Here is a 19,664-nt window from a genome sequence, read left to right on the forward strand (position 1 = left end):
AGACAGGACAAGATAGAAGTGTGGCTAAGAGTGTATTTTTTTGTCTATGTTTTCTCATTTGTCATGAATCTGTTTTGGCCTGGGATATATTTTTATTCTGCACCCAGACTTTAAACTTCTTGATGGCTTTGAATATCCCACTGAATCACACTGCAGGGAGCATTCAGTAAATATTTATAGTGCCATTAAAAGTTGAATTTCTAGACTAGCCTCGGTGGTTCATGCCATAATCCCAGTGCTTTGGGAGACTGAGGTAGAAGGATTTCTTGAGGCCAGGAGTTTGAGACCAGTCTGGGCAGCATAGTGAAACCCTGTCTGTAAAAGAAATAATTTAAAAAAAATTAGCCAGTGTGGTGGCAAGCACCAGTAGTTCTACCTACTTGGGAGGCTGAGGTGGGAGGATCACTTGAGCCCTGGAGTTCAAAGTTACAGTGAGCTATGATCACACCACTGCACTCCAGTGTGTGAGACCCTCTCAAAAAAAAAAAAAAAAAGGAAAAGAAAAAAAAGCTGAATTTCTGGCTCTGTTAGAAGGAGATGAAATGCAGAGCACACTGGATCTAGGACTTTTTATAGTTAGTAACTCCAGGGTTTCACCTAATAGTCTTCTGTAGAGTTGATCAGACTTGATATTTTTTAGCCTGTGATCCGGATGAGACCACACCTCAGGGCTTTCCCTGAGAGGAGGGCTGCAGACAGGTGATGCCTTATTCTGTACAATACAATCTACAGATGAGGCATCAGCCTTTCTTCTGTGGCATAATTCCTGTGGACAATCTAACATGGGGATTTAATAAAAATATACATATATTCTGTGAAGAATCCAACAACAAATGAGGGAAAATTTTGCCTGCCTTTGAAATGGGTGGACCCTGAAACATTGGTCTGTTTGAAGTGGCATCATAAGCCTTATACAGATGCTTCATTCCTGCCTGCCATTACTGGACTAGAACACTAAGTCCTGATAAGGCACATCGTTTACAATGAGAATTTATTCTGTTTTTAAGCTTTTCTGATGTACCATTATTGCTGCTGTGTTTCCTGTTTTATGTAGGTGGTAGCCCTTGGAGAGGTACCAGATGGGACTGTGGTTACTGTCATGGCGGGTAATGATGAAAATTATTCTGCTGAGCTCCGAAATGCCTCTGCTGTTATGAAAAACCAAGTAGCAAGGTTCAACGATCTGAGATTTGTGGGCCGGAGTGGACGAGGTAGGTTTCTTGACTTTTAATACTGATAATGGAATAAACACATTAGGATCCTCTGATGAAATGTAGACTAGTCTGTGTACAAATCAGCACCTTCTTTTTCTGAACAGAATTACTGAAGATTTGATTTAAATACATCCAGATGAAGTTGAGTGCTTTTCTGAGTACTCAGGCCTTTTTCATTTGTTTTATGATATTGAAAATTCAAACAGTGCTTTCAGAAGAACTAGCTCCTAATTTCACTGGGTGTGAGCATATAAGGTAGAGAAAAGAACAGTTGGAGGATCAACTTCTGAATTATGAGGAGTCAAATCACTGAGTAAATTGAGTGGTAAAGGGGAAAGAAAAATGAATGCATTGGATCAATTTCCTGATAATATCAATTGTACTCTAAGTTGTAGCAAGTACAGCTAGCATAATGCTTTTCACTTGTCACATATGTTACCTCTGTATGATTTGATTTGCTCTTATAATAAGAATCTGTTTAAAAATCATGCTTTTTTAACAGAGGACTTTTCATTTGAATAAGTGAATAATGTATTACTTATGTTAGAATGACTATGTAAAGTTGCCTAGACAGATGGATGATCAGGACTCTAATAGTTTCACACTATGTAAGGATTCCTACCATCTGAATCCATATTCAAATATTAGGAATCCTTAAGAAATCATAAAACAGAAAATAATCCCTTTTAGGAGTTTTGCAGGTATTTGATAAATGGGGTTAATTAAAAAACGGTCTCCAAGATCAATGTTTTGTCTTTTATTAACTTATTCTATAGAGAGACTTTTACTAATTACGCACCTATTAGAACTATTATGCTAATTTATTGAATCTAATATTTCCATTTTAAGTACTTAGATAATAAGAGAGAAAATAGACCACTTTAGACTGAGATGAAATAAAGTCCTCTGGAATCATTGCAGCCCAGGTTTGAATTAGGAAATGAGAAACATCAATTTTTAAACCATGTCTAATAATTGCTCTTTAGTTTGGATCAGATGTCAAATTATTACCATTGTAAAAACTTGATAAGGGAAATTCAAGCAAGGCTGTTTCCGATGAGTAGTTTTAGTTTACTTTCTAGGAACAGGGCCAAGAAGTTGTACTTTGTAACTTGAAAAAAATGATTCATGCTAATGAGATACTGTCACTGACAGGTTGTTTGAAATAAAATGAGGCTCACAGCCTCTGGTAGAATCAAAACTAAAGGGGGTTATCTCTGTATCAGGTTTAGTTTACTTTCATTAGAAGACAAAAAAAAAGACACATCTTACATCACTATTGACTGATTAGGTTTGGAGTATGTATGTGTGTCTTCATTCTTTTTTTTTTTTCCTCAGTTACTAATGCAGATCCATAGTACAATTAAAGTTTCTCTCTCTTTTTAAACTTAGAATCAAGAACAATGTGAACATGATGATTTACCTGTGTGCTCTGAATTGTATCTTTCTTCTTATGTAATATTATTTTCTCTTTAACTAGAGTAATGAATTCTAGTATTTAAAGGATTGGATGCTATACTTAATTTAACTTTGCGGATTCCAGCTAGTATTTTCATTTATCTTGCTTTTGAATTATATAGATGCTGCATAACTTTTTTCTGATCAATTTGAGTAGAAACTATGGCAAAGTGATAGTGTACTTTGTAAACCCTCAACATATTTATTTAAGAAACTTCAAAGAGAAACAAAGGGTGTGCACTGTTTTACTATATTGGCTTTCTGAGTTTTGGCTGGTTTCCCAAATAGCAATTTTTATATTTAAAAAAAAAGACAGACTTAACTGCTTGCAGACTTTTCACGCATGGAAGATGAAGAAAGCTTCTTTTGATGAAGTGTAATTATGTCCAAACAGAGCTGACCCCCTCCCCCTATATTTCTTATGATCTTAACTGAAGAAAGTAGGATTTTTCCTTTGAAGCAGCCGGGACTTGGTGGAGGATCTGAAATGCTACAGTCTGCTGCCAGAGGCAGGATGGAGAAATTGGTCCAGACTTGTCTTCAAGATTTAGATGGGGGGTAGGGGGAACGGGTGGAGAGAGAAAGAAAAATTGATTTATCACTAATAATAGATTTTTATATCACTACACTAACATTGTATGAGAGGAAACAGTAATATCAAGCTGAAATGAAGAAGAAAAAAGGATAGAACACTGATAAGAGACAGCACTCTGAAAAAAAAAAGGGTCAGTTTTTCGGTGGCAGGAAACCCTTAACCTGCCTTTGTACCCTTTGTACCTGACCTGCTTTATTTCTTTCCAGCTTCCTCTTCAATTTTCACACTTCTACATTTCTCTTGAGTTTTAAAATCTGGATCAACATGCTGCTACTATTGTATTTTCTTTCCCAGCTTTAAAAATTTTCTATTTTCAGTAGTGTTAAAAAATAAAAAATACCATTACACTTTTTTCTTTCCACTGATAGAAATATAAACTCTCCAAGATTGAAAAACAACCTTAGATTTATAAAGGAGTCACCTCACTACTTACTTTGACTTTAATAGTTTATAACCACAGCTTTTGAAAGTGCTGTGGAATAAACGTAGAGCATCAACAAAACTTGCATTAAGTTAGGAATGGATTATGATTTTTCTTTTTTGTTTTTTTTGAGTTGGAATCTCACTCTGTCGCCCAGACTGGAGTGCAGTGGCCGCTCCTGGCCACCGCAGCCTCGACCTGCTGGGCTCCAGCAATCCTTCCGCCTCAGCCTTCTGAGTAGCTGGAATTACAGGCGCGCGCTACCACGCCCGGCTAATTTTTTGATTTTATTGTAGAGATGGGGTCTCGCCTGCCCAGGTGGGTCTTGAACCCATGGGCTCAGGTAATCCACTCACCTCAGCCTCCCAAAGGCGCGGGATTACAGGCTGAGCCAACGAGCCCGGCTGGATTATGATTTTTAGTTGTCTTTCCTTTATTCTCCTTTATATTTTAAGCAGAAATATTTAAAATACTTAAATTTTTTTGGTGTGCTTCCTCTCTTTTGACATCAATCATGCTACTTTTAACTTACAAGCATTTTTAAGCCTCTACAGTGTACAGAGCATGGCACTTTGTCCATTGAAAGCTGCTAACAGTCCTACGTATCCCTCTTGAATGTTCTTGGCAGCCCCTTAGGCCAGGTTGGAACTGTAGATCAATGATAGTTCCCTATGTTTACCTTAGAAAATATATGACTTGAGGACATATTGCAGAACTACTTCTTAGATGAAGCTGTGGATGATAGTTATCTAGTGACTGCTAGCTCCCTAAATAAGAGCTTGCATTTTTAAGTGAGACTTGCATTTTTATCAGTGTGGGAAGTGATAAAAAAATGGGATTCAGAATTTTTTAAAGCTTAAAGAAATCATGAATGTGTGATTTGACTTTGGAAGATCATAGTTGTATTTAAATACTTGCTTTCTGCCTCAAACCCATCTCTTTCATAAAGATTTTTTTAATTGAAAACTGATTCCATTCTGAACATTTAGATGCTTTATACTTGATGGGTAAATTTTGTATTTGGTTTTTGTTCCTACATGAGGCATTTCTCTGAATTTGGTAGAAGCATAAATGATTTTTAATATCCTAGGGAAGTTGTAAAAGTCTAAAATAGAAATATTCCCCAAACCATTTTAGATAATTCATGAACAATATCTCTAGCAGATTATTTAGAGGCACTAAGGATAATTGAGATCTCTATATATTTTTGACTTATTAAGATTAGTGCCATGGACGACAACTGGCTTTCAAACACAGCCATTGGAGCTACTGTTAGAAATTTCAGTCCTGGGTCCATGGACCACTAATTCAACCCAAAATGGCATTCTCAGATGTTTTAATGTAAACTAACTTTTAATCTAGAGATTCAGCTGTTTCACTCCTCTAGATTTTTCCATTGTTTTAAGGTCTTGATCTGAGTCCAGTGGCTTTCTGTTTAAGTTTCTAATCTCCATTTCTGTAGACTTTCAGTTTTCTTGTAACTAGTTTAGACTCTGGTTGGCTTATTCTTCTGGTTAGTCTTAATGTTTATAATAAAGCCTCAGTTCCCTAACAATTAAATTATTTAAATCCAGTATATAGTGGATGAAATATGATATGTCAATAACACTTTGAAAACAGATGCTTTCATCGTCCTGGCTAAGATATTACATTTGTCAATTTATTTTTACTGTTTCTTGGGCACATAGAGCTGATTGGGACACATCTAGAAATAAACTACCTATTAATTTTTTAAATGTTCTCTGCCAAGGTGACAGGATTTTAAGAGAGAGAGAGAGAGAGAGAGAGAGAGAGAGAGAGCGAGAGAGCGAGAGAGCGCATTAATTTTAGGGTCTGAAAGACCTGGGTTTATATCCTGATTTTTATCCTCTTATTAGTTGTGTAAACTTGAGTAAATTACTAAACTGCTCTGGGCTTTGGCTTCCTCATTTGTGAAATGAGGATGATAAATCTAGCTGGGGAGGATTAAATGAGATAATGGGTATGAAGTGGCTGGCCCTTAATAGACTTTGAATTAATATTCATCTTCCCCTATTCAATACTCCCCTTCCAATTCCTGTCTTGACTTTTCTTTTTTTCCTCCCTTGGCCATGAAAAAGTATAGCCAAGGAGACTTAAAACTGTATATGCTCACTAACAAATTATGTATGTCTTAAACAGATTTTAGGAACTTACATGGTCTGGGTTGAAAAGAAAACCCATTCACTGGACTTGACAGCCAAAGACCTGTTCTACGTTAAGCCTTGTATATAACCTGTTCCATATTAAACTTTGAAAAGATTGCATTAAACTTTGCATTGTTACATATTGTCTAAGATTTGTGTTTTGATTTAATATCCACAGCTTTCAGTAAAGGAAAAAAAAGTCCCTGACCAAAAAACAAAGCAAAACAAAATGAGCTTTTTAAAGGTCTGTTACAGGAGCAGACTAAATGAGTACTCTGGCTCAAGATTGCCGAATGTTTTATTGAGTCACTGTTTCACGCCCACCTTTTCCTGTCTTGTAACAGTTTGCAGTTTTGACTATCTGACATGACTAACCGTTGCAAATCTAACTGATTACAACTGTCAGTGAGTCTGTGTAACAGAAAATGGTATCTTCTTCTGAAGAAAGCAGACATCCAAATCTATCAAACTTTTCCCTGTCTCTTTTTCTTCCGTCTTATTCATCACTTTTAGCTTATTAATTTGAAGCATCAGATGTAATATTTTAACAAAACACACCCTCTGCTAAAAGTAAAAATTCATGTTTATGTTGAGAGATGTCATGTTCATTTAGCAAAAAATAAGTCACAGGGAGTTATTTCAAGATTTAACAGCAGGGATATAAGTTAGGGGAGGGGTGAAGGGAGGAGAAAAACTTTGTTCCAGTAATGATGAAATCATCATACCACAGGCACATTAAGGCCAGGACAGGAGACACTGGCTCCTGTTAAAATGATTCCCATAAGAACTTTCCTCTTTCATCTTCTTATTGTAGTGCAGTTAACCAAATGAAATGTTAAAGCCATGTGAAATAAATAACATAATCAACAATGATTTACTATTGTTCTCTCATGAGGTCATGACCTAATCCTAAATAAAGGCTTCTAAAATTGTCTGTCCTTGGATGTATTCTTGATGTTGGGGAAAACTGAAAAAGAACCTTTCTCAAGTACATCAGAGTTTTTATTTTCATTACAACTGTTGCCACTGAGGAGCATTTTTGGAAGTGGAGTTTTCCTGCATAGTACTGCAGTGAGGATGATGATATTAACACTAAGCAAATTTCGTACTTAAAGTGGTCATCAGAGGATTTCCAATTTAGAATGAGAAGTCCTGACTCCTGTCTTTGTTTCACTGCCTCCTCAGAGGTGCTTGAATGCAACTTGGACATCTATGCTGCTGTATAATCATCAATACTACCTTTTCATATTCACTATGTATTTTCCCCTTTTACATCTGCAGGCAAGAGTTTCACCTTGACCATAACTGTCTTCACCAATCCCCCCCAAGTAGCCACCTATCACAGAGCAATTAAAGTTACAGTGGATGGACCTCGGGAACCCAGAAGTAAGTATTTGCCTTTCTGTTGAAAATAGTAGTAGAGTTTCTGGAGACCCTATGAGGAATCGATTCCAAATGAGGTAGTGTTACTTTCATGTCCACAGTGTCTTTGCAAAGTTTGCCATCTGCATATATTTTTAGTAAGGGACAATTAATAGAACGTCATAGTTAGAAAATAAAATTACAGTTTCACAAACTGTTAAGGCCTCTTTAATTTTGGGAAGTGAGTGAACAATTATTCAGTCACTATTTATTTGCTAAGAAATTGTGCTTATCCATTGTGCATAAGAGTCAGGGCAGAATAGACCCATGAGAGCTGAGGAAGAAAACAATAAACTTAAAAATCTTGAGCTTAGTCAAAAAGCACTTGCGTATGTTTCCCATGGCCTAAGAATGTGTTTTAGCTTTTTAACTCGCCCACTCAATTCCCTTTATAAAGAGCACACTGCTTAATTACAAAGAATTTATTTGCAAATGATAACTTGCTTGATTGTTACAACACTGTTGTTTGGTCATGCTCTAATAATTGTTATAGGTAGTTTCTTTTAACAGATAGAGTCAAACCGTGTTTAAATCCTATTTTGGTTTGTTTGTCTAGACATCCAGAAAGTTTAACTGGCTGTCAGTTTAAGGTAGTGCACATAATCTATTTGGGCCAATCTGTTTCCCCCCCCAAATCTAAATTGAAACAAGTTTGCTTTCCTGCCAGTCACCCACCCTAAACTGTTTTGAACAAACTCAGCCTAGCAGGTTAAAGATAATTGGATACAGAAACCATGAACAATTCTGTGTCAATGGGCACATCATATAAAACTCTGACTTTGCTGACTGAATACTTACACATTGGAGTCCTGACCATTGCATTTAGGGAGTTTAATTTGGTTTGTGCTGGATAAACAGCTGGCAGAAGTATTTGTTCTATAGCAGCACCTGCCTGGACTATGGGAGTAGCATATCTTTTCTTTCCATAGAATGAGAGAAAGGGCTGGTAAGGGTTTGCCTCTACCCAGGTAGCATAGCTTTGAGCAGTGGGAACATATGGTGGCTCCTGTAGTTTTTGCCTGTTTCTTTTCACAAAGGCTGACTGCTTGCCTCAACTAGGGAGGTTTCCTGCCTCAAAAGCAAGTTTTTGAGGTTTTGTTTATTCCTCCTTACATGTGTATAACATTCTTCCTGGTTCATCATGTTGGGTCAGTGCTGGCCCTGTCTGTTCAGTTTGGGACTGTCCTATTAGGTGGTTGCTGTACACATATGTGTAAGCCCCAGTCTCCAGTCCTGCGGACCATTGGTTATGCAGTGCAGGTAATGGAACAGAGAAGGACTGTCAGCCTGATTTGGGGCTTTGTCTGACTTTTCTGGATGGCCATAAATTGAGAATGATGCCTTATGATGGAAGCCATCTTCTAATCTTCTATCAAACTAGCTCTTGAGTTCCTGAAAAGGCGGGGGCATTCATTTTAGTAACGCATAACTCAGGAGAGTAGTCTTTTAGCATTTAACACCACTAGTATCTTTAAAGATGTTTCCTGCTGATCTCTGCTGCCTTTCTCCGTTCCTGGAAAAACCATTACTGTGTGTGTGTGTGTGTGTGTGTGTGTGTGTGTGTGTGTGTGTCTGTCTGTCTGTCTGTCTTTGTGTATGTGGGTGTCTGTCTCCCTATGTGTGTGTGTATGTACATAAACATCAGAGTTGATGCTCCAGAGTTGATGGTTGGGAGAGGAAACAGGGAATGATAAGTCCTGTTATGAAAGATAGGGGAAAACATGAGGAGGCAGGGTGGCTTTGAGAAAGTCACTTCTACTTCAAACATGGATAGCAGTGCCTCATTTCAGAAAGGTTTTTGGCAGAATTAATTATGGATAGAATCACTGCCCTGTAAAAGCAGAGAAGTGCTCTGAAAGCAGTGAGGGTTAGAAGTAGAGGGGCCGGTGGCATATGTATGACCTGAGTTCAGGTTTTGGGTGGTGCTGAGAGTGCTGAGAGTGGAAAGGGAGAGCAGATACAGCTCTGTGAGTGGCAGATCACCTGCCCTAGATAAGCCTGAGTAACATTTCTTGTAAACCAAAAGTATCTGTGAAAATGTGATAACATTTTTACCTGACGTCGTGAGGTGACTTGCCAAAGTCAGTGTCTGGACATAGGATGGGACAGCTTGGTCCTACAACCTGGACTCTGTTCTAGATTATTTCCTTCCATCCTGCACTTGGTCATGCTGGGCACTGAATGTTTGTAGTATAGCACTGTTTTCAATACTGTTCTTCAATTTTAATGCTCTCAGGTATGGGAGACGTAGAGTTTTCAATTCCCTTCAGCAGCGGGTATAATAGGATTTTAATTGGTTGGTGTATATAATGTTAAGTGGGGGATCCTTTAGAACACGGGTTGGCAAACTTTGTCTGCAAATTGCCAGATAGTAAATAATTTTGACTCTATGGGCCATGTGGTAGTCTCTGTCACAAGCACTCAGCTCTGCCATTGTAGGGCAAAAACAGCTTAGGCAAATACATAAGTGAATGGTCACGGCTATGCAAGCTGAGTATCTCTTATCCAAAATGTGTGGGACCAGAAATGTTTCAGATTTTGGATTTTTTTGCATCTTGGAACTTTTGCATAAACATAATAAGATATCTTAGGGATGGGACCCAAATCTAAACATGAAATTTATTCATGTTTCATATACACCTTATACACATAGCTTGAAGGTAATTTTATACAATATTCTGAAATCTGTGCATGAAACAAAATATTTGTTAAGCTATGTGTGAGGTTTTCCACTTGTGGCAGCATGTCGGTGCTCAAAAAGTTTTTGATTCTGGAACATTTCAGAGTTTGGATTTTCAGATTAGGATTACTCAACCTGTATTCCACTAAAATTTTATTTATAAAAACATGTGGTGGGCCAGATTTGGCTAACAAATCATAGCTTGCCTTGCTCTAGATTTCAAAGTAGTTTATTTTGTGGACCTCTAACAGAGAAAGGCTTTATTTAGTAAAAGGCTTTTCTGAGGGGTGAAAAAAAGACAATAGCAATTGTTTTAGCTTCTTCTCCCCCAAATTATAATCCCTTAAGTAGTGGTTTTTTGTCATAGGAATAGTTTACTTTTGTTTATTGCTGTAGTGGTTTGAAGGAGCTGAGGATTTTGTACTATTGGTTCCTATTAATAGAATTTTACTCCTTCTGCAGGAGATCTGAGTATACATTGAAAAGGTTGCTTTTGGTGGCTCAGCTGTTTAGACAAGGTCAAGTTCTGGGTTAACTAGTTGGGTCTTTATGTCAGACTGCTTGGATTGAAATCCCAAACCCACCACTTATTAGCTGCATGGAAGCAGACAAGTTACCTAACTTCTCTTTGCCTTGGTTTTCTCAACTTTTAAGTGAGAATGATAATAATAGTATCTTCCTCATCAGTTTCTGTAAGGTTGTTAAATGATGTAATGAATGTAAAATGCGCAGCACAATGACTGTCATGTAGTAAGTGCTCATTAAGTGTTAGCTGTTATTTCAACAATTTTCTTCGTGTCAGTAGTTTGCTGTAGAGTTTTGCTTATAGCATGCTTCCAGGAAACAGATACCATCTAGATTCTGTTGCCTAGTGTATCACTTTTTTCCCCTGCAGGTGGCTTTACTAGTTTTTGCTTAGTGGTAAATGATGCTAATAAGTGTTATAAATCGTGCCTTGAGCACATATTCATGCTGCCCAGGTAAAGCTGTGCAGAACTGATGATAAACGCAGTTTGTTTGCAGCAAAGTCCAAGAGAGGATGCTGTGGCACTAGTACCCCACTATGAGGCCCTGCTTATCAACACATCTGCCAAGACTTGCTTTTCACTCAAAAAATCCGAAAGTTTTCATCCTTCTATGTTTTCTGTCTCTGGCAGCTGAACCACTGCTGTCACATCACAAACAACTTCTTTTCTTAATATACACATCTGGCGTTGGCAGTTGGACTAACTTCATAAGAGCACATGATCATCACTCATTACAAGATTAAAAAGTACCCCGTGGCATCACTGATGTTTTTTAACTTTGATCTTTTGCAGTTGTGATTCATCTCAGTTATAAAACTTCCCTTTAAAGGAACATAGCCGATGACTTATTAGAACCTTCCTCTTAAGTAGCGTAAACATGAAAACGGCGCACATCTTTACAAAATGCCATTTATTTTCTTTGCCAGCTTATCATTTCAAGACATGACATCATACTTAAGATCCCAAATTTGTAAGTCTTGTGTTTAGGCGAGGCGTTTTGACCTTCTTGTTGGCAGGCTGGCTCTGAAGAACAACTGCCAGCAGGAGTAGCCTGTGTAGCAGCAGCAGCGGTAATGCATTTGGATACCAAACTCTTTTAAACATCAGTGTCTATTAGGAGCCTTTGTTCCATCTCTGCATTCAGTCCTAACTCCAGTCTGATTTAAAGAATTTGTACGGGAATGTGAAAACTTGGTTAGCAGCATCATATTTCATAGAAGTGGTTCTGACTTAGGAAAGAGGACTGTTGAAAAAAGGTATGTTGGTAGTGCAGACAGACAAGGTAAATAACCTCACATAGTCAGAATCCTTTTAATTCTCTTGCCACCTTTTCAGTTATCTATTGTTAAATGGCAAACTACCCCCAAACCTAATGTTTTAAAATAGCAACCAGTTTATGATTTCTCACGGTTCTGTGGGTGGACTGGGGTTCAGGTGGATCGTTTTTCTGTTGGCCTTACTTAAGGTCTGTCATGTAGCTGCAGTCAGATGGTGGCTGGTGCTGGAACATCCAAGATGGCTTCATTCCTATACCTAGTGCCTTGGTGGGATGGCTGTAAGGTTGAGCTCTGCTGGAATGATGGGAGAGTTGGGCACCCCTCGCTTTCTCCATGTCTTCTTAGGTCCTCTCCCTCTTCATATGGCCTCTCCATGAGGTCGCTCCAGCTGAGTCAGATTCCTTACATGCCAGCTTTTAGGACTCCCTGAGGTGCAAAAGCATAAGTTAGTAGGCCTTCTTAAGGCTCAGGCTCATAACTGGTGTGCAGTTGCCTCCTCCACATTCTATTGGTTATAGTGAGACACAGGTATAGCCTGGATTTAAGGGGAAGAAAGTACATAAAGTTATGAATGATGGGGAGAGGGGTTCATTGGGCCACCAATGCCACCAGCTTCCAAGAGTGCTTAGCTGGTATGTCATTGTTGCAATAGGAGAAGTAATTTTTTCATGGTACAGTTTTCTAAATTGTCTCTTGAATTTTTCAGTCTGGGGACATTTAAATATCTGTAAAAGGATTCTTAAGTGTACTGCTCCAATAGTAGCTTCATTCTGAATTGAACAAATTTGGTAAATATAAGATGAATTAAGGGCTGGTATTATCTTGTGGTACTTGATATTAGCAGATCTATATCAAGCTGGGTCAGATCAATACTCATATGAGAGAAGGTGTTTCAACAAAAAGAAGTGTGAGCCTTACCTGGCAACATGATGAGTCTGTAGCAGAAATAGCTTATGAACCCTCAAATGGACAAGCTTGGAGGTTTTATACTTTATATCATCCAGCTTTGAAATTCTTGCTTGCCAGCACACCTGCAAACTTGAAACCTGACGCATGTAAGTGGATTTCTAAGAATTTTTGTGTGTTGGATCTTAGGTAAGTAAACCATAGTTACTTTCAAGGAGAGACCAAAGCTATCAACTGTATACTTCCTGCCAGGGCACTGTTGTTCACCGCCAAGCAACCAGCCACCTGTCCTGACCTGGTGGCAGAAAGAAGCTCTCCCCCATCACCCCCTCATCCCCGTCATCTAGCTCCATTATTGCAGACTTAGAGTACATGCTGCAACATTTCTCTGCTTCGCTTTTTTTTGTGACTTCAGTAAGGGAATGGAGCTTAGGTGAGAGAGAAGTTATCCAGAAGTATAGAGTACCATTTGTATTTCTATTTGTTCTTTTTCTGCTCATTCTCACCTGTACCCAATTAGTCCACAAATTTATAATTCTTTGGAGAAGCTTCATTTTTCCATATTAAGGCATTTTGAATTGCAAAAGTTTTGCCTATACAAACTTGAGGTAACAGACTTAACAAAATAGGTGGTCTGGGCAACACATCATCTCATTTTTCTTTTTCATTAATTAACATTTTAGAAACAGGATCTCACCCTGTTGTCCAGGCTGGAGTGCAGTGGCATGATCATAGCACCTTGCAGCCTGGAACTTCTGGACTCTAGTGGTCTTCCCACCTCAGCCTCCCTCATGGTGAGGACTACAGGTGTGTGCCACTCTGCCTGGTTATCACATTTCTCTCATGCTGTTCCACCTAGTTCTCAAACTATTTTCCAGCTGGTGAAGGGTGGGGAGAATTGAGGGATTGGCATTTTCCTCATTCCAGATGATGTCAGTGGCAGCTCGCTTTTATCCTCCATAACTATTCATCCTAGTTGGGTAAAAGAATAGACCTTTTTTTTTGAGTTGGAGTCTCACGCTCTCGCCCAGACTGGAGTGCAGTGGCATGCTCATGGCCACTGCAGCCTCCACCTGCTGGGCTCAGGCGATCCTTCTGCCTCAGCCTTCCAAGTAGCCAGAACCATCGGCCTGCACCATCACTCTTGGCTAATTTTTCTTGATTTATTGTAGAGACAAGGCCTTGTCAAGTTGCCCAGGCTGGTCTCGAACCCAAGGGCTCAGGCAATCCTCCCACCTCGGCCTCCCAAAGTGCTGAGATTATAGGTGTGAGCCACTGCACCTGGCCAGGAATAGGCTTTTATACTAAAAACTGCCCCATGACCTTTGCTTATTTGCCAATGGTGGATGCATATTTAGCGGTTGGTCACACATGAAAGAAGGTAGGAGACGTGTAAAACGTGTTGAATGGTGGAACAGAGAAGAATTTCTCAAGGTTATCTGATACCTCTGGACACAGTTCTTGAATTCACATTCTTGCTTTCTGTGAAGACAATTTGAGAAAACCTTGACAGGCCTTGTGCCATATTCCTGATGCATAGGCCTGGGTTTTGGTCCTTAGTGCAAAGCATTAGAAGAAAAGCCCTTAACCTCTTGACTTGCAGATTTTACCCTGAGTTCTTCACCATCTCTGAAGTGCCCAAGGAACAGAATTTATGGGTAAATGCTGTGTTTTGATATCTACAAGTTGGCAAATACAAGCAGCAATTTGATTGTCATAGATATTAATCACTTGGCCACTACTATATAAAACATTGTTGAAAATCTTTGACTTAAGAGAATAATAACAGTAAAAAAAAAAACATAAAAGAGAAGGTTCCCTTTTTCCTTTTCTTCAAGTAGGATGGGGGGGTCAGAAGCACTAGTGGAGGTTATGTCTGGTGGTTGGTGGAATGTGTTCTTGAGAAGAGCAGTTTTAAATATCTTTCAGTCTTTTTTTTTTTGTTGTTGACTGACTGTCAGGAGCTGGGAAGATAGCCAAGAAGGAAATGACACATCGAGAGGCATCTTGTGTTGCGCAACATTCTGTGGAACTGATGCAAGGATATATGGCCTGTTTACACATTCCTTTGCTAGCAGACTGCATGGCAGTAATTTAATTCAGCAGCACATGGCATGCTGCAGCAAGGAGCCATGGCCTTAACATCTTTTCATGGCAAATTATCACAGCCGTTAAAACACGCTCGTGTCCCTCCTTTGCACCCTTCCCTGGCTTCCTAGTTTGAATGTGCTTTCTCATTGTATCGGACTTGTGTTAACAAGGAGCTGGAGCTTTCACAATACCAGCACATTTTCCACATGCATATGTTCCCGCCGATATATTTGCTTCTAACTAAATATAACATGGCAAGTTTTCAAGTGATATGTCTTCTAATGTCTTCTAAAAAGACACACATACTTGATCCAAATGTGTCAGTAGTTTGTGTCTTGGTGGAAGTCAGAAATCATTCATTCTGAAAATAGTGTTAGCAACTTGGAAGAGTTTTTTCTCTTTTTTGGGGGGGTGGGTCTTATTTGTTTGTTTATTTATAAAAATGACTTTTTTCTTCCCAAAAAAGATTAATTCCTAACAGATCATTGAAATACTTCCTTCACTTCTGCTTTGCTTGTGCTACAGCATTTTTTTTCAGAGAAGTCATCCTTATCCCTACTTAGCATTTTTATAGGCTATATCTGTGTCATCAATTAAAGTACATCTTTGGTCTTTACGTAAACTCTCAGAAGTTGTTATTTGGGCAAGTATGGAAAATAATTGCTCTTGTTTTTCAAGTAACTTTTGGAAATTAAGAGAGGGCCTAAAAACCATTTAGGTCTAAAATATTAATATAGAGTCATATGTAATAATAAGAGACTGCATATTTGTAAGTAGCAAAGGAATCAGTTCTTCTCAAAATTTCTCTGCTGCTGTGCACTGGTGGTTAAAATCTATTTGCTAGTAGACAAAAGCTCTTCATTAAAATTTAGGATTAAAGCCCAAATGTGATGGTTCATGCCTGTAATCCCAGCACTTTGGGAGGCTGAGGTGGGAGGATTGCTTGAGGCTAGGACTTTGAGACCAGCCTGGGCCACATAGTGAGACCTCGGTGCTACAAAAAATTCTAAAAATTAGCAAGGCGTGATGTTGTGCGCCTGTAGTCCCATCTACTTGGGAGGCTGAGGTAGAAGGATTGCCTGAACCCAGGAGATCAGGCTGTGGTGAGCCATGATTGTGTCACTGCACTCCAGCCTGGGTGACAGAGTGAGACCCCAGCTCAAAAAAATTTTTTTAAATTTTTATATGTATAAAATTTTTAACATATAGAGAGCAAATATTTATATATATATAGCAAATATTTCCCTTTCACAGAGTATTCCTTATCTAATTTTGTTCTATATACATGTTAGCTTCCCTCTCCTACTACTTTGAAAATTATCTTATAGTAGGACTAAATCTTAAATCCCATTACCTCTGGAAAAGGTAATTCAGACTTAAATTTTTTTAAAGGTGAAAACAAGTGATATACAATCCTTTCTTGGGGAGCAGATTTTGGGAGACAGAGGGAGAATGATCAGTGAAATCCCGGGTACTAGAAAGTAAGCTGTGAGTCAAAGCGTGCAGGCAGGATCTTTGTTGGACTTGTAGGCAATGGTTGCCAACTTCAAGCATCACAATTTTGCTACAAGTCAGGTGTAGTGGTGTAGACTCCTGATGTTTTTCAGTTCTGGTATACTATTAGGAGTGCAGGATTTTATTTTAAGGTGAGAGTTTGGGTTTCTGTATTACCCCTTTTGCAAATGTTTTCCTTTCACAGAGTATTCCTTATCTTTGTTCTGTATATAGCTTTCCTCCCCTACTACTAGCTAGCTAGCTTTCCTCCCCTACTACTTTGAAAATTATCATTTTCTTTATGTCTTTTAGTAGTTATCCTTACTATTTTAATGTGTATATTTTTCTCAATAAAATTAATCATGATTTCTATCCATATAAGAACTTTAGCATTCTTAAAACCACAGTCACCCCCTCTCTTCTAATGTTGTCCGACATTTTGGTATATTCTTGTTTTATACTTCTTGGATTAGTCAGTAGCGGTGCTTTATATTTTACTCATTTTGTTTATAGATTTATTTGCTCATCACTCTTTCTTTCACCTCAGTTCTTTTTTCTGGGTTCAGTTTCCTTTTTTTGATGTAGGTCCTTCAGTAGTTCCTCCAGTGAAAAACTGTTAGTGGTGAACTCTCAAAGAGTTTTTGTTCCTGAAAGTGTTAGCAGTTGTGTGCATTGGCTGCTGCCAACATGAGGGGATGTGAGAGGTGTCCTGCTGCAAGTCTGTCTGCTCAGAGTGCCTGAGATCCACACTTCTAGTCATTCCTTTGTGTGAAGACTTACTACTCAAATATTGTAGTAGAATTTGAGGAAAGGGAATACAGGATCCATAAATATTCACGGATGATGGAGGGGAAATGTTTCTAAGTGCCTGCTACCCTGGGGAGCTCTGAACAGTCCAGGGCCAGTGAGTGGGGAGGAGGTGGGAGGTGATGTTCCTGCAAAGGAAAAAACAAAGAGAGGAGGAAGGAGAAAATTCAATTCCCTATTTCACAGTTTTGCTTTGGGCAGACCCTCAGTTGCTTTGGAACTTTCTATCCAAAGTGACGTTAAAGAACTCCATCATTACATCTGATCCTTATAAGTCATCTGACTGTTCTCATGAACAACAGGAGCAGCAGTTTTTAGATGTTGGTGCCCACATCTTAGTGTCTGTCTTCTTAGTGAGAGTACAGGACTCAGAACCCACAGATCCTAGTTTTATATGCAAATGAACCATGGAATTAAGAAGCAGTAAGAAAATAATGTGTGGCCTAGAGGAAAACGGTATGAGAGCCAGGGGCCTAGAGGAACATGGTTTAAGAGAGCCAGGAAAAGTGGGGACCAAAGGGAGGCCCAAACTTGATCTGTACAATGTCCACATGTATACCTAATCCTGAATTGTATCCCACATCTTAAAAAAAAAAAGAATCAGGAGATCACAATCTGGAGTAGAAGTATCTCTGGGCAAGGTGCATAGGTGACTCCCGTAATGCCTCGGTGGGCCTCTCCTTGAAGCTGTGGAGGAGGTGACTGGTGGGGAACAGGCCAACAGATGCTGACGTAAGCTCTCTGCCTTTCCATCACTGGACTGTGTGTGCACATGCTGCAACATGCATTGTCATTTTTTTCTCATTGTTTCCCTCATTGGAGCCAATTTTTATGAGATACACTCTGGATGAAAATGCTAGCATGTATTTTGGTTGGGGCAATACTCAGGATGATTCAACCTGGGCTCTGTGTCTTTTTAGGATTGGCCCAGGAAGTTATTAGTAGAAAAATATTGACCCTTTAAGGAGATTATGAAGGTACAAAATGCAGCCTGTTCTATAGGAAATAAGGAGAAAGACAGATGTATAGAAGGGTGTAGAATGTGTAGAGGGTGAGTGTAAAGTCTGGGTTACTAATTCTAGAGCTTTGGTTTCTCTTTTGCCTCCTCACTGTCCACTCCATCCTACAAAAACAAGTGTGTTTTGTACTATGCAATGTATTTTGTACCATGAGGGCTGTTTTCACGGTAGCTTAACAGGGAATTCATCTGTAAGGGTAATTTGCATTTAAGGTGTGGATTCACTTATGACTAAGGGAATTGGAGGACATGGGAATTCCTCTTCTGAGACCTTGTTACCATCTTAGTGACCCTAAGGAAACCACTAAACTTTTCTCCAATTCCATGTCTTCATCCTTTAAGTGGAAAAGGACATGAGGACAAGTTCATAGAGCAGCTGGGAGTAACTCCTAAGGAATGGTCATAAAGTACTTGGCACACATGAAGGGCATCTTAAATACCAAATAGTAATTATGTAGTACCTTTTTGCCAAGGAGTTCTAAACACTTAGACATTACCTCAGTGATTCTCTTCACATCCCTCTGAGAGAGGCGTTATGCATTTTACAGATAGGTAGACTGAGGCATGGGCACCTGAAAACTCATTTGCCCCATGTCACTCTGCAAGTTAGCAGATGATTTAAAGAGATGGGCAAGGATCCCAGGTCCCTTCCTGTTCAGTTATTCCCTGATATCTGTGTCATTAAAGTTGTGGAAACTCCTGGTATCAGGCCAAGGGCGTTCTTGGTTGATGTTATGAAGCAGTGTTACATGAAGCATGCCTGGTGCTGTAGTAGAATTGCTGAATAGTAAAGAAGTTCAAGGTAGAGGGCCTGGCACAGAGTGGGGGCGCGCGCACACACACACACACACACACACACACACACACACAGATAATGCTAGTACTTTTGTGAGCGTGAAAGCAGTGAGGAAATGGCATCAGGAAAATTATGGAATGTACAGAATAACATAACTGTGTTGAGGCTGAAAGGAGAGAGAATGACTGGAAACAAGAATAATTGCTCTCAGAAGAAATATGACGTTAGGCCTGGTGACAGCTTCCAGTTAATGACTGTCTCTATGATGGGAAGGCCTGGTCTGACCTGCATGATGTGAGACTCTATGGATCCGAGAAGGTGTCCTTCCTCCCCCTGGCCTGTCCCACAACTAAAGACACCATCCCCCTTCATAGTAGCGGACAGAGCCTGTTTTTGGGTGACAATTAGAGATGTGTTTTAAAATGTAAATATTTCCCCCCATGGGAACATTTAATCATTCCAAAAATTACTTTTGAGTGCTTATTGTTAGCCAGGTGCCAGGCATACAAAGCAAGGCAGAGGCCATCCCCGCCTCTGAGGAGCCTACATTTTGTAGAGAAAACAGACACAAAACGAGTAAACAAACATTTATCTATAATCACATCTAACTGCAAATTGTGATAAGTGCTGTGAAGGGAACAGATGTCATAATAGAGAATAAAGGGATGGCAGAGGACAGAAAGGACCCTGTTAGAGAGTGGTTCAAGGAAGGCCTCTCTAAGGAGGTAACATTGGAAGGAGACCTGAAGAGCGAGGAGAAACCAGCGTGAGGAAGGGGAGGGGTGCAGGGGGT

At 39.3% G+C, this 19,664-nt stretch overlaps 1 protein-coding gene across 1 annotated transcript in view; it reads left to right on the plus strand.

The window, feature by feature from the left end:
- The first annotated feature begins 709 nt into the window (after positions 1-709).
- The window catches only part of RUNX2 (runt related transcription factor 2), a 113,315-nt gene continuing 94,360 nt past the window's right edge, over positions 710-19,664 (plus strand). The window contains exons 1-2 of the mRNA XM_008057193.2: positions 710-1,211; positions 7,135-7,239. Coding sequence (XP_008055384.1) covers positions 1,100-1,211; positions 7,135-7,239 — 217 coding nt within the window. The 5' untranslated portion in view covers positions 710-1,099. The remainder of the gene's footprint in view (positions 1,212-7,134; positions 7,240-19,664) is intronic.

Source organism: Carlito syrichta, unplaced genomic scaffold, assembly GCF_000164805.1.
Source record: "Carlito syrichta isolate Samal-C Ts95f unplaced genomic scaffold, Tarsius_syrichta-2.0.1 Scaffold302862, whole genome shotgun sequence".
Taxonomy (NCBI): Eukaryota; Metazoa; Chordata; class Mammalia; order Primates; family Tarsiidae; genus Carlito; species Carlito syrichta.